This window comes from Carcharhinus amblyrhynchos, chromosome 4, assembly GCF_965287045.1.
Source record: "Carcharhinus amblyrhynchos chromosome 4, sCarAmb.v2.hapA, whole genome shotgun sequence".
Classification (NCBI taxonomy): Eukaryota; Metazoa; Chordata; class Chondrichthyes; order Carcharhiniformes; family Carcharhinidae; genus Carcharhinus; species Carcharhinus amblyrhynchos.
The window spans coordinates 15,793,856-15,812,877 of record NC_137327.1 but is presented as its reverse complement, the minus strand read 5'-3'; the positions used below and the strand labels follow the sequence as shown (position 1 = coordinate 15,812,877).

Genomic DNA, 19,022 nt, shown 5'->3' with positions numbered 1-19,022 from the left:
GTATAGGGCATTGGTGAGGCTGCAGCTGGAGTACTGTGTGCAGTTTTGGGCGCCGTACTTACGCAAGGATATTTTGGCCTTGGAGGGAGTGCAGAGGAGGTTTACTAGGCTGATGCCGGAGTTGAGGGGGTTGAGCTATGAGGAGAGGCTGAATAAACTAGGCTTGTACTCGTTAGAGTTTAGAAGAATGAGGGGAGATCTCATTGAGACGTATAAGATGATGAGTGGGATGGATAGGATAGAGGTGGAGAGACTCTTCCCGCTCAAAGGACAGTAGGACTAGGGGGCACAGCCTCAAAATAAAGGGGGGGCGGATTAGAACGGAGTTGAGGAGGAACTTCTTCACTCAAAGGGTGGTGAATCTCTGGAATTCTCTGCCCGTTGAAGTGGTGGAGGCTACCTCGCTAAATATTTTTAAGACGCGTGTTGATGGGTTTTTGATAAGAGAGGGGATTAAGGGTTATGGGGAGAGGGCGGGAATGTGGAACTGAGCCACGACAGATCAGCCATGATCTTATTGAATGGCGGGGCAGGCTTGAGGGGCCGGATGGCCTACTCCTGCTCCTATTTCTTATGTTCTTATGAAGTCAGAATTCTCAAAACATTTTTAAAGCAGGGCTCCATTAAGATTACTTTGCCTATAGATAGGTCTTTCCTTCAAAAATCCACAAAGCTTACATTTCTGTCACCAATAACAGTTCGCATTTGTGTCACTTATGGAATTCATTAAATGTAGTGATGTCCCTCCTATTAAATGATTTAAGAAACACATCCCAAGGCCAGATGTTAGTGCTCAGCCAGAGATAATTTTCAAATGAATGTTTCTGGATATTCCCTTCAGTAGTTGCAATAGGCAGGTGTGAACACCTGCAAGCAAAATACAATACCTGAAAGTGATTTAAAGCAAGTAGATGGATTATCAATCCCACTTTTAATTTTAATTGAAAAATATCATACTTGGATGACTTAAATCAACAAAACTTGAAATCATTGGAACCATTTAATCTCGCTCAGATGCCAAGTGACTGGAACTCTTAATTTAAAAAAAAATCTGAATTTCACAATTATGCTGCAGTTCTGAATGAACTTTAGCTGAGTTAGTGAGAGTATGCAATCTTTTGGAATAAAAAGCAGTACAATTATCAGTTATTACTCTGCATTGTCACTTTGTTTATATATAAATTAGCCAAATTTAAATGTTTTCAATTTTTTTTACATTTCTAAATTGGGAGTGGGTCAACTTGTCCCATTCCTTCAGATTTATTTAACTTTCTTACAATGGCCCCACAGTTTCATTTCGGTTGAATCAAGTTGGATAAATTTGGGATTCTTGTTGTATTGTAACAATTTAAATGCCAGTGAAATGGGAAGCATCAGTATAACTGTCTCCTCTTTCTCTACCCATCTTAACTCAGCATTACCACAATAAATCTGCAGTAACTCTCCAACAGAACATCTTTTCCAGGCCCTCCCTGCCCTGTCCCTATAACCCCACTTAATTATCCTGCTCATCCCCCTAATTTACACATCTTGGGACACTAAGGGGCAATTTAGCATGGCCAATCCTGCACATTACATCTTTAGAAGTGGGAGGAAACTGGCGTACCCAGAGGAAAGCCCGGGAGACTTGGAGAATGTGCAGACTCTGCACGGATCGTCGCCCAAGGATGGAATCAAACTCGTGCCGGTGCTGTGAAATAGCAGTGCCATTGTGCTGCCCCTGTTATGCATTATCTAAAGTCTTGATAGAGTAACCCAAATCTTAGTTACCTAATCGGGCAGTTTTATAATACTGTATTAAATTTAATTGAGTAAAATTTTACAGAAGCTTTATCCGGATATTGGTCAGCCGCTATAATGGTGTGATGTATCTCCAGACTAGTTACCACTTCACTGCTTTAAGTACTGTTCTTTTCCATGCTCCAAGCGACCTTTGACCCCACCCATCCCAGCATGACAAAACTGTCCATCCCCAAATCTGGCCATGGCCTCGGTGAGGGTTCGAGGTTTGGGATACTATACCTGTACATGAATAAAACAGGCAAGCCAGTCTCGGGCCTTTGATCTTGTATGGTTGTATTATACAGTTAAATGGTCTTCAAAACCCATCAGATTTTTTAATATATGCTTTGATGCAGTTGTGTTAGGACATAGATTTCTGTTGGTTCCACCACTTGGCTTCAAGTACTGTGTTGTAGATCCGTAGTAAACCAAGTGGAACTATTATCTTCTTAACTAATGTGACATAGACTTTGCAAGCTTTGGTTGCATGCCCACCCATGTTTCATCTGATGAAGTCTATTCCGATATATAATGAGATACAGAGACCTCGCAGTTCTACACCAATGATTGACAGCTTGTACGTATTACATTTGTTTATACATATACTTGAAAATGTTTTGAAAAATGCTCTAGTGGACGATATGGTCAGGTCTGCTCACTTTTCTATAAATTTAAATGTAAAGTAGGTACTTCCAGAATTTGAATAATCATATTGCAGAACACCTGATACAATTGCTTTCTAAGAGTTTGTAGCTTAGTTTAATTATATTTAAGCAAAAGAATACACACATTGAAAACTTCAATAAAAATGTTCTTTAAACTGAACCTTATTCTGTTTTGTTAATTTAATTTAATAGCGTTCGACTGATGAATGAGTTCTGTACTATGCCAGTACCCTCCAAGCCAAAAATAGGTATGTAATTTAGGTACCACATTAATCTGTGCATTTTATTGGCTGTGTGCTAATTAAGACTTATGTCAACTTCATTTTATTTACAATGACATACAGCTTGATTCTGAAATGACCAACTACAGAATAGTTTAATTTTTCAATTTTAGTATTTATAACCTACTTTGAAATGAATGGCAGAAAATCTTCATGGTTGGAAGTAATTTATGTTGCTGTGTAAATGCTTTACTTCTGCATTTTACTAGAACCTCTTTTGACCATCTTTCATAATTATGTAAGGTACTGGTGATAAAACTGTTAAAGATATTCGTACTGGAATTCCTTTCGAACCAACCTACATTTACAGAGTGCTGACGGTTATCAAGTCAAGTTTATCTGAAAAGGTAAGTTTTTAAGGCATTGTTTGCCCTGAAGTATATTGTCATATTTTTCTTAATCCCAAATAGTGTTTTGGAGTTTCAGTAATGTTGACTCTGTCAAGTCCTGTTAGAATCACTGCTGTTGTTCTGTTGCAGTTTGAATATGCAATGCTGCAGTGAAACTGTAAACAAAAATTAAATTGAATTATGTATGACCCTTGTGCTCATTAACAATCCAGATTGATTTTATCATTTTTATAATTCATAATGGTAAAATCCTGTATGTCAAAGTGGAACTTGAAATTTAAAACGTTATTGGTGGCGCAGTGCATGGTGCCATGGATTGGGATGTGAGTTTATGCCCGTGACTTCTCCTCTTCTCTCTCCTCCCCCCACACCTGAGTTGTTCCGATCTCTCTCGTACCAAAGTGGGAGGTGCTGAAGAGAGGCCGTGCCCTTCCTCACAGAGGAGAGTTGTCACCGAGCCATGCTCTTCCTGTGATGATGAAAGGTATTTTTTAATAATCATTAGTTGTTTTCGACTGTCTGTCTGCAACTGAATTTTTAATTTTCCCCACTCCCAAGTTTCTCTATACATCAAAATCGCTTTTCCTGATTTTAGGAATACAGGAGACCTGGCTCCCAATCACTCTACGATTGCTGGTGCATAGTCAGCTGTTGGGTGAATTGAGAGCGATGGCCCTCTAAGTTTCCTGCTTTCCAGAGAAATCTCCCAGTGACTCCACCTCATTAAGATTGGGGATTTATCTACCCCTTCTTGCTATCCACAAGAGTCCCCTCCCTCCTGCCTTTCCAGAAGGGGATCATGGACATCTTTTTCATCTTCACGTTGCAGTTGTTGAAACTCCAACATTTTACATCACTGTGCCACCAGATGCAGTTGACTTAATTCCCTTGCACCGCAAGAAGCAAGTGTCTTGTAGTGTCTCTCTATCCACTGACGCCTAACCTAAAATTGCAAATGTGGCTGTAGCTTTGAAGAAATAAATGTACTATTTCATCTCGCCTCCTTTATCATAAATCTGTGGTTAATGATTGACCTAATTACATGGAAGAAAAAACCTTTTCTAAAAAAGGTAAAAAAAAACCTCTGTACGCACATGGGTTAAAATTGTAATTGGACAATAGACTAATCTGCGAATCAGTTACAAACACTCTTTCTATAAAGTATGGCTCATTTATAGTACACCCACCCAACAACTTGCCAGCTTCCATTTCATTGTCCATAACATTTCTCAAGAGTTCTGCAAATGGAAATTTGGAATAGTATTGAATTCCTCCACTCTGGCTAGGCTTGTGGTAGCTGAGTAGCATTGGCCTTCAAGCCTCTACTATGTAACGACTTTTAGTTGGTTTCCTATAAACTTAACGAAAGATCAGCAGGATAAATTTACCACTGTCTTATCAACTGTTCTGTTTGATTCAAAAGAGATGTATTTTTCAAAACACATCAAAGCATTTTATCTTATCCCTTTTTATGGATATTTCAGGCTCCAGTTTCTTATGAAAGTCTAGCTATAACGTCAGGAGTGTGTTGCATAGTGATGGTAACCAGAATTGTATCTTTAAAGCTAATTATTTGCATAAGGAATAAAAACTAAACAGAAATAATACTTTCACACTTTAGAGAAAATTTTCCACTTGCTGTCATTTGCTCTGTCTTTGCCCATTAGATGAATTTACAACATGGTATAGATTTGGTATCTGTCAGTTATTTCATTCAGGTCTTTCATGATTGCTGTATTACAAACTAAGGAGAAGATTTGCATTTATACAGTGCCTTCCTAGGCCTTAACATGTTCCAAAAAGCTTCACAGCCAATTAAGCATTAGTCACTTGCAATATAGACAAAGGCAACAGCATATTTCTGCACAGCAAGATCCCACAACTATCAGCAAGCTAAATATTCTGAAATGTTATATTTATGTTGGTTGAGAGAGCAGTGTTGGACAAGACATTGGTAGAATTTCCCTGTTGCTCTTTGAATTGTGCCATGGGATCTTTTACATCGATCTGTTGGAACAGGCAAGGACCCCTGTTTAAAGATGCCACTTCACAAAGCTATCGGCCTGGATTACACGCTCAAGTCTCTGAGAAGGGGCTTGAACCCGTAACTATCTGACACAAACGTGAGAATATGAACACTTTTTATCCTGGGGTTTCAATCTGCAACAGCTGTTTTCATGAATGTGTTTTGATGGTAGATTAACGGATTTCAAGAAAACCTGGACGTTCTCTCGAAGACACATTTTAAGATGCCTCCTCAGGACCTTTGTCCCCCACAAGGAGCATATTCAGCTCTGAAAAAGAGTCATATAGACTGAAAACATTAACTCTGTTTCTCTCTCTCCACAGATGCTGCCAGACCTGCTGAGTTTTTCCAGCATTTAGATTTTGAGCATGTTCCATGACTAATATCGTTTGCTTCAACTGAACATTAAACCGGTGGCCGCCTTTCTTGCACTAATCACTTTCTGTTAGCCAAGTTGTTGTATTTGCAGCCACATCCTTTGTTGAAGCTCTAACCGTTGTTTTGATCAGGCCATATTTGAGAAAGCAATTTCAGGAGTGGCTACACTAATCTCATCTGCTGCATTGCCCAGTATTCTAGGAGCATGTCTATTTGAGGGAAATGGTTGATTACAATCAGGACAGGCCTGTTATTTTTAGCAACTTAACGTGCTGACCATCCAGTGCAGAACTGAGGGATGGCGGGATGAGAAGCCATGAGGTTAAACTGAGGCTCCACCTCTGTTCCATGTGAATGCTAAAGAACTTGCACCACAAACCTTAAGTGGAACAGGGTCCAAGGGTCCTGCCAGCATTCCTTGCTCACTAACAGCACAAAAAAACTTAATTGGCCATTCATCTCACTTGCTGTTTGTGGGACCTTATTGTGTGCAATTTAACTGCTGTATGTATCCACATATCTGATTATTTTAAAGTAAAATAATTCATTGGGTTGAAAAACTTTGGGGTGTTCTGAAAAATTACATAAGGTTCTATAGCAGGGCAAGTGTTATTTTTCCTGCTGAAACTTTCTTATCACTAGTTTCGTTTTCAGCTTGTTTTTCTTAAACATATGTTTTAACTAATGAATCGTGTTTTCTCGTTTAGGGTCGACAAGAAGACGCAGAGGAATATTTGGGCTTAATTTTAAATGGCCTGCATGAGGAAATGTTGGCACTGAAGAAACTGATAACTCCTCAGGATGAAAGTAAGTGATCTTTAGTTCTCCCCCTTGCCCCCAGAACTTTACAGTTGGTTCCTGAAATGTGACTAGTTTATATATTCATGTAAAAGCTGAATTTTCTCTGGGTCAAAGGTTGTGGGTAGATTTTTACTTGGGTAATGTTTTTGAGGAATTGATATGTGTGCTTCGTTTGGGCCCAGAAAAGACCAACAATGGACTAAAGTAAAAACCAACGACAATAAAGCATCCAAATTAATTCTTCAATTTTTAACAAAAACTACTTGTAAACATTTACTCCAACGCAATAGAAATAATACCATGATGAATTAACTACAATGCTTCACATAGCAATCAAGAGTCATTTGGAACTATTTGAATCTGAATAGCCCGGTTTTGCATTACATCAGGTGGGCCACCTTTATCATCTTCGTCGTTGGTAGTACTGGTATCCTTGTTCCACAAGTTTTTTAAACTTTGAAGTTTATTTATTAGTGTCACGAGTAGGCTTACATTAACACTGCAATGAAGTTACTGTAAAAAAATCCCCTAGTCGCCACAGTCTGGCGCTCGTTTGGATACATTGAGGGAGAATTTAGCATGGCCGATGCACCTACCTAACATGTCTTTTGGACTGTGGGAGAAAATCGGAGAGACTGAAGAAAACCCACGCAGACATGGGGAGGTTGTGCAGACTTCGCACAGTGACTCAAGCTGGGGATTGAACCCAGCACCCTGGCACTGTGAGGTGACAGTGCTAACCACTGTACCACCATGCTGCCCTTCTTGGTACTTTTACATGTATTCATTATTCCACATTTTAGAAATTGTTTTTAGACAATATTGAGATCAGATGCATTCCATGAGTCTGTGATCCATTGGCACAATGTTGCTCATGAGACTGTTTACATTACTCCACTTTTAGTGAATGTTTTTTCACTGTCTAACATCCAATTGTTCTATATTGTTGGGATATGTCCCTTGAGAGGTTTATTTATACACATCCAAGGGCTGAATAATATTTGTAAGACCACCAGGTTTTAGTTGATTTCGCATCATTGGCAAACAGTTGGGATTTGGATATGCCGCGATGAGCAAGCATATCTTTCTTTGTGCAGTCCTCCTCGCGTCTCAGATCAATCTACTTCTTACAACTGCGTTCATCCACCTAGCCCTTTGTGAACAAGGATGACGTTTTTCTGAAATTTCTCTTTGGGGAGAGCTTTGTGCTTAACCATCACCATCTGATTTAATTTTGTGCCAACAGCCAAAAAAAAAATGGAACCATTGAGTTGCCCTTCTCATGGCCAGTCATCTTTACAAAGATGATTTTTTTAACCAATCTTGGTAATGGTCTTGTTTGCTAGCATGTCGAAGTTCATGGTGTTTCACCCGTATTTGCAGTTCGGGCCATTTGTTGTACATTCTTGATGTCACATGACAGTAGTGGAAATCGAGGGTTTTGTTGTTGAGGTCAGATGACAGACATGTTCTGGCAGCAATAAATTGTGCCTTTTCGTTAATCTTGTGCACCAGCTGCCACTGGCCTTCAATTCTAAAATATCAACTTTCTTCACTTTTGAGGGCATAAAAGTTGGATGGTTCCACAGCTGGCGTGATATTTTGCCAGTGCTCACTAACCTATTCTGCCATTTTTTAATCCAGTTTAAATTGAGCTGTATATTTGATATTCTTTCAGGAAGAATGTCTCAGATCATGTGGTACACATTAGTTTTGTAATTGGCTGGGAGGTATCTGCACATGTCTTTAAGTGAATGAACCATAATAATTGCAGGTTAAGTAATCCATTAATACAACACTGCTTTTCTCTAAAATTCTACAGTCTGCTTTCATGTGCGATACATGATAAATTACATTTTTATGGCGATAAGTCATTGGGTCAACTTCTAGACGAGTTTATTTGGTAGTTTCTTCAGGCTTTGCGATAAAAATCAGAAAACCCTTGACTCTAAATGTTTTATATTCTTACTGTATCTTTAATGCATGTTATAAACGTCTCAACTAACATGTTATAATCTTTTCAATTGCTAATTTAATTCTTTATGATAATTAAAGGTAGACCATTTTAGATATTCCTTGTTCTCCAGATCATTGGATAGTGCTGAGACTCACCAGAGATAATGACTATCAAAAAAAATTCCAAAATTAAGTATAGTTACTTAATGAAATATTATATAAAGTGCATTGTATTATAAAGGATCAATTGGACTAATCCTGAATTTGTATCAAGATGTCCCAAACGTGTTGAAAATTTTTGTGCAGTTACTGACTTACAATTCACATATGCTGCATAGCTTCAGATATTTTCCCAGTAATCTGATGGTAATTACTTATTTTGTACCTTTTCGTTATTTGGTAGAAGTGTCTTTGTTATCAGTTTTGCGGTGCAAATCTTTGCTGGAGCATTTGTTGGCAGAGGTTGACACTTCCAAATCAGTAATGGCTAATTTTTGCACAATGGTAAATGCTTTTTTAATAGCCTGTTCATTTTGACTATATTTGACCAATTCTGTAATGTCAGTTTGTGACTGGAGGTTAATTACTCCAATGCCAGAGCTTCTCTCTTATCTTGATAGGCATGAACAAATGGGGAATAGAGGGATTTCAGTTGGTGCTAGTTTTTTTTAATTCCAGATTTATTTGTATAAATGAATTTAAATTGTGTAATTGCTGTGATGGAATTTGAACTTGTCTCGGTCATTAATGCGAGCCTCTGGATTTTAAAAAAAATTTCGCAAGATTGCTGGCTAGGTGGACAATTTTATTGTCCAGCCCTAATTGTCCTTGGGAAAGTAGTGGTGTGCTGTCTTAAGCTGCTGCGGTTGTAGGTACACCCACAGTGTTTGAGAAGGAGTTCCAGGATTTTGACCCAGTGACAATGAAGGAACAACAATATATTTCCAAGTAAGGATGTTGAATGACTTGGAGGGGAACTTGCACGTGATGGTGTTTCCATATACCTGCTGCTTTTGTCCTTTCAGATAGTAGTAGTTATGGGTTTGGACAATAATGCCTTAGAAGCCTTGGTGAATTCCTGCAGTGTATATTGCAGATGATACACACTGCTGTCATTGTCCATCAGGGTTGAAGGTGATAAATGGAGTGCTGATCAAAAGCAGGCTGCTTTGGGAGTGTATTAAGATCCTTAAGTGTTGTTTGAGACACTCGTCCAAGCAAGTGAAGAGTATTCCATCATGTTCCTGACTTGTGTTTTATAAATGGTGGACAGGCTTTGGAGAGTTAGCAGGTAGGTTACTTCAGAATTCCCAGTCTTAGACTTGTATTTGAAGTCACAATAGTTGTATGGCTGTTCCTGTTCAGTTTCTGGTCAATGAGAAACCCCAGGATGTTGAAGGTGGGGGATTCAGCGATGGTCATGCCATTGGATGTCATGGGGAGACGGTTGCATTCTTGTTGGAAATGGTCATTGCTAGGCACTTGTGATGGGAATGTTAATTGTGACTTAGCAAAAGTCTGGATGTTGCTGCATATGGACATGAACTGCTTCAGTATCTGAGGAATCACGAATGATGATGAATATTAGCACACAACCCCACTTCTGACCTCGGAGGAAGGTCATTGATGAAGAAACTGATGGTAGTTGGACCTAGGATATTACCCTGAAGAACCCCTGCAGTGATGTGCTGGGACTGAAATGATTGACCTCCAATAACCACAACCATCATCTTCTGTACAGGGTATGACTCCTGCCAGTGAAGAGTTTTACCCTTGATTTCCCTTTTGACTCCAGCTTTGCTAGAGCCCCTTGATGTTATACTCAGTCAAATGCTACCTTGATGTCAAGACTAGTCGCTCTCATCTTACCTATGGCATTCAGTTCGATTGTCCGTGTTTGGACTAAGGATTTAGTGATGTCAGGAGCTAAGTGGCCATGATGGTAACGAAATGGAGTTAGTAAGCAGGTTATTCCTGAGTAAGTGCTATTTGATAGTACTGTTGATGACCCTTTCCATCACCTTGCTGATGGTCGAGAGTAGACTGATGGGATAGATAATTGGTTGGATTGGATTTGTCCTATGTTTTGCAGGCAGGACATTGGGCAGTTTTCCATACTGCTTGGTTGATGTAAGTGTTGTAACTGTACTGGAATAGCATGGCTAAGGGACCAGCATATGCTTGAACATACATAAATACATTGCAGTATCCAATGCCTTCAACCATTTCTTGATATAACGTGAAGCCAACTAAATTGGCTGAAGACAGACATCTGGAATGATGGGGGCTTCTGGAGGAGGCAGAGATAGATCATCCACTCTGCCCTTCTGGTTGCAGATTGTTGCAAATATTTCAGCTTTGTGTTTTGCACTGATTGAGGATGGAGGCTTTATTTGGATACGCTGCCTCCTGCTGTTAGTTATTTTACTGTCTTCCACTATTCATGGCAGGATGGGGCAGCACTGTCGAGTTATGGGATTGTTTAGCTCTGTCTATCACATGCTGTTTGGCATGCAAGTAATCCTGTGTTGTAACTCCACCAGGTTGACACCTCATTTTTAGATTGTCCTGGAATGTCGTCCTGCACTTTTCATTGAATCAGAGCTAATTTTCCAGATTGGTGGTAGTGATAGACTGGGGGCTGTGGTGTGGTTTCAGGCTGTCGTTGTATACCATTTTGCTGCAGTGATGGCCCGCGTGGTTGTCCAGTTTTGAATTGCTAAATCTGTTCAAAATCTGTCCCATTTAGTGCCATTCACACAAGGCGGGTATCCTCAATGCGAAAGTGAGACTTCTTGTAAGGCCTGTGCATTGGTCACTACTACCAATACCATCATGGATCGATGTATTTGCGACAGGTGAATTGGTGAGGACGAGGCAAGTGCGTTTTTTCCACTTGTTGGTTCCCTTATTATCTGCTGCAGTTCCTGTCTAGCACCAGTATTCTTTAGGACTTTGCCAGCTTGGTCAATTATGGTGCTATTGAGCCATTTTTGGCAATGGGTCCCCCATCACCCTAGTCACCTTCATTGCTTCTTCCAGGTAATGTTCAATGATGCTGAGTGATCCAGTTGATTTAATCCTTTTTGTACACTTTCAGCAGTTTGATACAATTGAGTGGCTTGCTAGGTCATTTAAGCAGATACGATAGTGACCTTTTAAGGGGTGTCTTGACAAGTACGGGAGACGGGAGTCTATTTCTGTTTGTTGGTCTGTTGAATGGCTTTTTAAAATCTTTTGGACATGCTTGACTGAAACTGGGGTCGAACACTAGTTTGCAGCTGCCAAAAATATATATACAAGCCTTTAAAGTTCTGTCATGAAACTGCTGTGCATGCACGGAGTACAAAATTTATTAATAGGCGTTCAATAAAATGCTAACTATAGCTTACGTTTTTGTTTTGTCTGGACTCTGTGTGTGGAAACAAATACAAGAATATCACCAGTGCACTACAGAAGGTATTTCTCTATATCCCAGCAGACAACTTCTATTCTGAAATGACTCATTCAATTTTTTTTACTTTAGTGTAGCTAAATAATCTATACTTTACAGAGAGAAGCCAAGTGTGCTATTCGTGACCAAGGTGAGGAGGAGTTTTCTTGGTTTGTTTTCAATTTGCACAGCACGCTGAAATCATGTGCTGGGATGCTGTTATCAAATCTTTTTCAATATAGACTGCAATAAAAGCAGGTGAGGTTTATCTTGAAGTAATGTTTTTTTTAAAGGAACTGCTGTTTCAAATGGACCCGAATTACAACAAGGAACTGAAGAAGAGTTGGAAGAGCAAGGCGAAGGTAGTGAGGATGAATGGGAGCAAGTTGGCCCCCGGAATAAGACGTCTGTTACTCGCCAATCTGATTTCATTCGAACCCCAATCACTGATGTCTTTGGAGGACACATCAGGTAACTCACAATCCCTGTCTATTTCATTATTGAACGACCTGTATCATTCTGTTGTGGAACCCCACCCTTTTACTATAGTTAATGGAACCTTTTTAGAGGGCATAGGTTTAAAGTGAGAGGGGAGAGATACAAAAGGCTCCAGAGGGGCAATTTTTTTCACACAGAGGGTGATGAGTGCCTGGAACAAGCTGCCAGAGGTAATAGGAGAGACGGGCGCAATTTTGTCTTTTTAAAAGTGTTGAGACAGTTACATGGGTATAGAAGGAGATGAGCCAAACGTGGGCAATTGGGACTAGCTAAGGGATTATGAGAAAAGGGCAACAGGTTCAAGTTGGGCCGAAGGGCCTGTTTCCATGCTGTAAACTTCAGTGACGAATGTTTTTGAGTGACTTGTGCATGTGCTATAATGCTGCGACTTTTTTGTTATCTGACACTTGGTTTGAACTTAAAGCATTGTTTTAAAACAATTTTTACCTTGTATATCAGTGACAGCAACAATGGCATGAGTGGGACTTAACTGCTTTAGCAGGGCAATGTCAGCCTTTGACTAAAAGAACTAGTATGTAAAATCAGAGCTTTATTATTTGATTAGGTGTTTGCCATAAAGTAGAGGAAGCAGTGTGATTCAAGAAATAGTCTGTGAAAAAAAAACCCATAAACTTGCAGTGCTCCAATATATGAACCATAAAACTGAATGACCAGCTTTTGCTTCAGCAAAGACCTACATAATGTAGTATCACACCTATTACCCATTCCTTCCATTGGATATATTTGCCACCAGATACAAGTTATATCAAATTCCTCTAAAATAATTGTAAATAAAAATACCTTGTCTATTCAAGGTTTATATTGTTTTTGTTTGGAATTATTTTGAAAAGGGAATATTTTTTTCTACGGCATCACCATTAAAAATTTTGGTAGGAGTTGCATAAACTGTTGGCAAAAAACAAAATCAGGAAAATAGGCAATGAACTGTAGTCTCTGTAGCGCAATTGGCTTACTGCAATAAGCTGTAAACCAACAGGTTTGTGGTTTAAGCTCATCCGGTGATGGCACGTTCACTACCTTCTCTCCATCAGCATTCATTCTATATAAAGCATTCAGACAGTTACATGGGTAAGATGGTTATAGAGGGATATGGGCCAAATACGGGCAATTGGGATTAACAGTGGTTAAAAACTGGGCAGGTTGGGCCAAAGGGCCTGTTTCCATGTTGTAAACCTCTGACTGTATAATTGTGTTCTATTTTTGCGCTATAAAGCCAACTAGTGGACTAAAATAAGCTAAACAGCAAGAGGGAGAAAATTTCATGGCTATGGGGACTGAACAGTGGAGCGGGACGAATTGGTAACATTCTAAGAACTGACACAGACACTTTATGATTCTACATAGTGTAGCAAATTTATCCCTCCAAAAAGCTTGTTAGTTGTGTGTGTTATAAATTCCATTACCGTGTTTAGAACACAGCTTTGCAATTTAGGTATTCCCTTGTTTTCTAAAAGATATTTAGCTAGTGCTTTTGAATCATGCCCACTTTTTACATTGCCTCCAGGTCCGTGGTTTACCAGCAAAGCTCCAAGGAATCTGCTACCCTCCAGCTGTTCTTCTCGCTGCAGCTTGATATACAGTCTGAAAAGATCCGCACAGTGCAGGATGCTCTGGAAAGCTTGGTGGCCCGGGAGTCTGTCCAGGGATATACCACTAAAACTAAGCAGGAGGTACGCGTTTCTAATTACAATGGATTCCAAATATAAATGGGGATCACGCAACAAGTAAAATCCATTTAATTTCAAGCTGCACTTTTTTTAGAGTTCTACTTGTATGCAAACATTTTGATTCTTACCCTGGTTTGTAGAAGCTAGAGTACAAGCAATTGTTTCACAGAATGAATAGCCTGTGTATATGCCTTCTCTGTAGCTTATGGTGGCATTTAAAATGCTCATCAAGTAAGTATATTCATTTTAATATGAAACCAAAATACTTGGATTTTTGTTGTCACAGATTTGGTCTGTCCTTTCAAAATTCATTCATGGAATGTGAGCATTGCTAGTTTGGCCAGCATTTAGAATTCATTTGCATATTATAGCTCAACATGTAATCGTAAATCTGTATTGTGAATTATAACACTATCCTGACCCAAAGGATACCATTCTACTGCCATATTTCTGACATTGCCATTTGAGATTGAATATTGGGTAATATTGTGATAACAGCTTTGTTGATTTACCTTTGAGTATTATTTATAATTTTATTGGCAGAACCCCTTGATTATTTTAACATTTTTTACTCCATCCTTAAAGTTACAAAGCCAATGCTCAGAATGGGGGACTGGGCAAACCAAAATCCATTCCTTGCTCCAAAAACCTAACCTCAATTCATGGTCCTCATAAGAGAGACAAACAAGATCTAAGTGACGGGATGCAGCATTGCACCCCATCTTGGGCTTGGTCTTAGCCAAAGGCTGAAAAGCGATTTAGTTGGAAGAGTTCTAAGTAAATGAGAGATAATGGAGATGCCTTGAAATTGTGTACAATTTCTGGCTGAAGACAAACTGTTCAATCGGCGTTTTAAATAAGTAAAAGTGTTGGATAAAATTTGTCCTTCTCCAAATATATTAGATTGCTATAAAATCTTGGAATTAAGTAAATCCTGCAGTAAGGAAAATGAATTAATATAGTTTCATGATTTAAAAAGTATTGTATGATTTTAGTAATTTGCAGATTGTTTTTTACCAAAGTGACACATGGCTAATTTGCCCATGAAGCCATTACATATTCTCATGCTGCAAGACTTGAAATTCATTTCCACTCACTGTTTCAGGTTGAGATTTGTCGCCGTGTTACCTTAGAAGAATTGCCTCCTGTTCTTGTTCTGCATCTTAAACGCTTCATTTATGAAAAGACCGGAGGATGCCAGAAACTGATCAAGAATATTGATTACCCCATTGATCTTGAAATAAGCAAAGGTTAGTGTAGCTTATTTGTGCATTAATAGTGAATTGATTGCTGTACTTTTTAGCCTTTGTTTGCTGAAGTCTGATGTGCTACAGTCATTTATCAAATGCAGCAGTATCCCCATTCCTCTGCCATTTCCCAGTTTTGATTCCCCAATACTCCACAGCACTGGAGGAGGATAGACAGATGTAGGGCATCGCCAGTGTTGCTCTGAGTATGTGATCGTGGCCTGATGTGATCCCTGCTTAATTTATTTTGTTCTTGAAGTGTTTGGTTTCTATTTGGCACTGAGCTGTGGCAGAATTTAGCTCAGGTTGCACAACATAAATTTAAGTTGTATTTATTTGAATGCTGTTTGTTATAAACCAGAATAAGAATAGGAAAATATAGGACCAGAAAACAACATGCAGTCTATCGAGGGATCATCCATCACCCCAATCACTTGCACCTTTCTTCACTTCTACTTTAAAAGTTGCTAGATATCAGGTATGATAATCACCTTCATTTTTCACCTCTGCAAACGCCTGACCAAAAGGTCTGGAAAGGAATCGTATGGGAAGAAAAGCAGCATTACAAACCAATGTAACTGAAATAATTCCCCAATTCAGTGCCAATCATGTCAGTGGAGAAATCCAGTGAGAAATAATCTGAAATGTCTGGAAATATTTTAAGGTGCAGACAAGCCACTGTTAGTAAAGACAGTCAGTCAATTGAGAATAACTGGGAAGTAATGTTCAGAGAAGTCAGCAGAAAAATTACTTTTAAAATTAGTTTCTAATTATGTGAACAAATGGAGTAGGAATAGGTAAAGTATTTGCATTTTATGTAGTATCTTCCATGACCCTGGGACATCTAGAGTGTTTTGCAACCAATTAAGTACACTTGAAGTTTTGTTAACTCACGTAGGAGACACAACAACCAATTTACTTAAAGCAAGCTCCCACAATAGTCATGAAAAGACCAGATCATTCCTTGTGCCATTGGAGGGATACATAATGGCAAGACTATTTAGCTGTTTTGAGTAGTATCACTGGATGTTTTATGATTGTGGGGCTGACAGTATTGGTTCGGATTGGCGGATGGTGACTAGTGGAGTGCCCCAGGGGTCGGTGCTGGGGCCTCAGCTATTTACCATTTATATAGATGATCTGGAGGAGGGAACCGAGTGTAGGGTGTCGAAATTTGCTGATGACACCAAGATTGGTGGAACGGCAAATTGTGTGGAGGGTGTGGAGAGTCTACAGAACGATCTAGATAGGCTGGGCGAATGGGCCAGGAAATGGCAAATGGAATTTAATGTTGGCAAGTGCGAGGTGGTCCACTTTGGTAGGAATAATGGTAGGAAGGATTATTACTTACGTGGAGAAAAACTGCAGCAGGCGATGGTGCAGAGGGACCTTGGGGTCCTTGTGCATGAGTCGCAAAAACCCAGCTTGCAGGTGCAACAGGTGGTCAGGAAGGCGAATGGGATGCTGGCCTTCATAGCGAGGGGGATTGAATATAAAAGTAGGGAGGTCTTGCTGCGGCTGTATAGGGCATTGGTGAGGCCGCAGCTGGAGTACTGTGTGCAGTTTTGGGCGCCGTACTTACGCAAGGGTATTTTGGCCTTGGAGGGAGTGCAGAGGAGCTTTACTAGGCTGATACCGGAGTTGAGGCGGTTGAGCTATGAGGAGAGGCTGAATAAACTGGGCTTGTACTCGTTAGAGTTTAGAAGAATGAGGGGAGATCTCATTGAGACGTATAAGATGATGAATGGGATGGATAGGATAGAGGTGGAGAGACTCTTCCCGCTCAGAAAGGATAGTAGGACTAGGGGGCACAGCCTCAAGATAAAGGGGGGGGCGGTTTAGAACGGAGTTGAGGAGGAACTTCTTCACTCAAAGGGTGGTGAATCTCTGGAATTCTCTGCCCATTGAAGTGGTGGAGGCTACCTTGCTAAATATTTTTAAGACGCGGGTTGATGGGTTTTTAATAAGCGAGGGGATTAAGGGTTATGGGGAGAGGGCGGGAATGTGGAACTGAGCCACGACAGATCAGCCATGATCTTATTGAATGGCAGGGCAGGCTCGAAGGGCTAGATGGCCTACTCCTGCTCCTATTTCTTATGTTCTTAACATCTCACTTGAAAGACAGCACCTACATCAGTGCGACACACCCTGCTTGAAGAGTCAGTCTTGATTTTGTGCTCAGGGATTGGGAGTTGAAATGACCTTGTTCTGACTCGGAAGCTTGCTATCACCAAGCCATAGCTGACATCGATCAGAATTATCTGAAGCATTGAATTGGTTCTCTTCATTGAAGAGAGTTCGCAAATTCTGGATCTACTTACTTTGAAAATCCATTTTACAATCCAAAAATGTGGATTACATTTTTAATCCATTTTTGCTGTTTGTCATTTTCATAAATGACTTAGATGAGGAAGTGGAGGGATGGGTTAGTAAGTTCGCCGATGACACGAAGGTCGGTGGTGTTGTGGATGGTCTGGAAGGATGTCGGAAGTTGCAGCAGGACATAAATAGGACGCAAGACTGGGCGGAGAAGTGGCAGATGGACTTCAACGTGGATAAATGTGTAGTGGTCCATTTTGGCAGGACCAATGGGATGAACGAGTACACTATCAAGGGCAGGAGTCTTAGCAGTGTTGAAGAGCAGAAGGATCTTGGGGTCTTGGTCCACAGGACTCTTAAATCGGCCTCGCAGGTGGAGGATGTGGTCAAGAAGGCGTATGGTGTACTGGCCTTCATTAATCGAGGGATTGAGTTTCGGAGTCGGGAGGTAATGCTGCAACTTTATAAGTCCCTTGTCAGGCCCCACTTGGAGTACTGTGCGCAGTTCTGGTCGCCTCACTATAGGAAGGACGTAGAAGCTATTGAAAGGGTACAGAGGAGATTTACAAGGATGTTGCCTGGATTGGGAGGCATGCCTTATGAAGATAGGTTGAGGGAGCTGGGACTCTTCTCCCTGGAGAGACGAAGGTTGAGAGGCGAGCTGATAGAGGTTTATAAAATGTTGAGAGGAATAGATAGGGTGGATTCTCAGTGGCTATTTCCCCAGGTTGAAATGGTCGCTACGAGAGGACACAGATTTAAGGTGCAGGGAAGCAAGTACAGAGGTGATGTTAGGGGTAAGTTTTTCACTGAGGGTGGTGAGTGAATGGAATCGGCTGCCGTCAGTGGTGGTGGAGGCGAACTCGCTGGGGTCTTTTAAAAGACTTCTGGATGAGTATATGGGATTTAATGGGATTGGGGGTTATAGATAGGTCTATGGATTGGTAGGTATTGATGTGATCGGCGCAACTTGTGGGCCAAAGGGCCTGTTTGTGCTGTAGTGTTCTATGTTCTACAAGCATTGATTAATCAGAGTGTAGAGAATTACATATGCACAAAATACTAGCTGTAAGAGGAAAATAAAACAAGTTGAGCCTTGGAGACCTTGCTGAACTTCAAGAAATGTTTTTATTCCACACGTGTGAGGGGGCGATGAACTCGGGCCTGAAAACCCAGGTTGCCTGCAAGTTCTCGCTGCCCATCGTAGATTCACACAGCCTACTATACTTTTCCATGTCGCAGAGTTTTATATTTTCATATTAATTCTCAAGTTGGATACAAGATGGTTCTTTTAATCTCATTGTGCAAATACATTGTTCAGTATATCATTGCTAATCATTTTTCCGGACACCTCCCTTTCACCCAATTATGATGTCAAAACATTGTGTTTGACCAACAAATCTACGATGTGTTAATTGTTCCCCGCTTCTGCTAGGTAATATTTTCCAGAAGACCATGAACTCCCTAGACTGTATGGAGCCTGGCTGTCTCAACGCTGGTTCTCCCATTGTTATGCTAACTTAGAAAGATCGCCTGCGCGTTACTATTGTTAGAAGTTGATAGCATATGTTAATTGTTATCAGTTGGCAGAGCATGCC

The 19,022-nt window shown here is 40.2% G+C and overlaps 1 protein-coding gene across 1 annotated transcript in view; it reads left to right on the top strand.

Moving 5' to 3' along the window:
* usp10 (ubiquitin specific peptidase 10) overlaps positions 1–19,022 on the top strand; it is a 69,176-nt gene that overhangs the window by 35,174 nt on the left and 14,980 nt on the right. Inside the window, exons 6-12 of the mRNA XM_080186733.1 lie at positions 2,250–2,359; positions 2,640–2,695; positions 2,972–3,075; positions 6,190–6,289; positions 11,966–12,143; positions 13,696–13,861; positions 14,964–15,108. Coding sequence (XP_080042859.1) covers positions 2,250–2,359; positions 2,640–2,695; positions 2,972–3,075; positions 6,190–6,289; positions 11,966–12,143; positions 13,696–13,861; positions 14,964–15,108 — 859 coding nt within the window. The remainder of the gene's footprint in view (positions 1–2,249; positions 2,360–2,639; positions 2,696–2,971; positions 3,076–6,189; positions 6,290–11,965; positions 12,144–13,695; positions 13,862–14,963; positions 15,109–19,022) is intronic.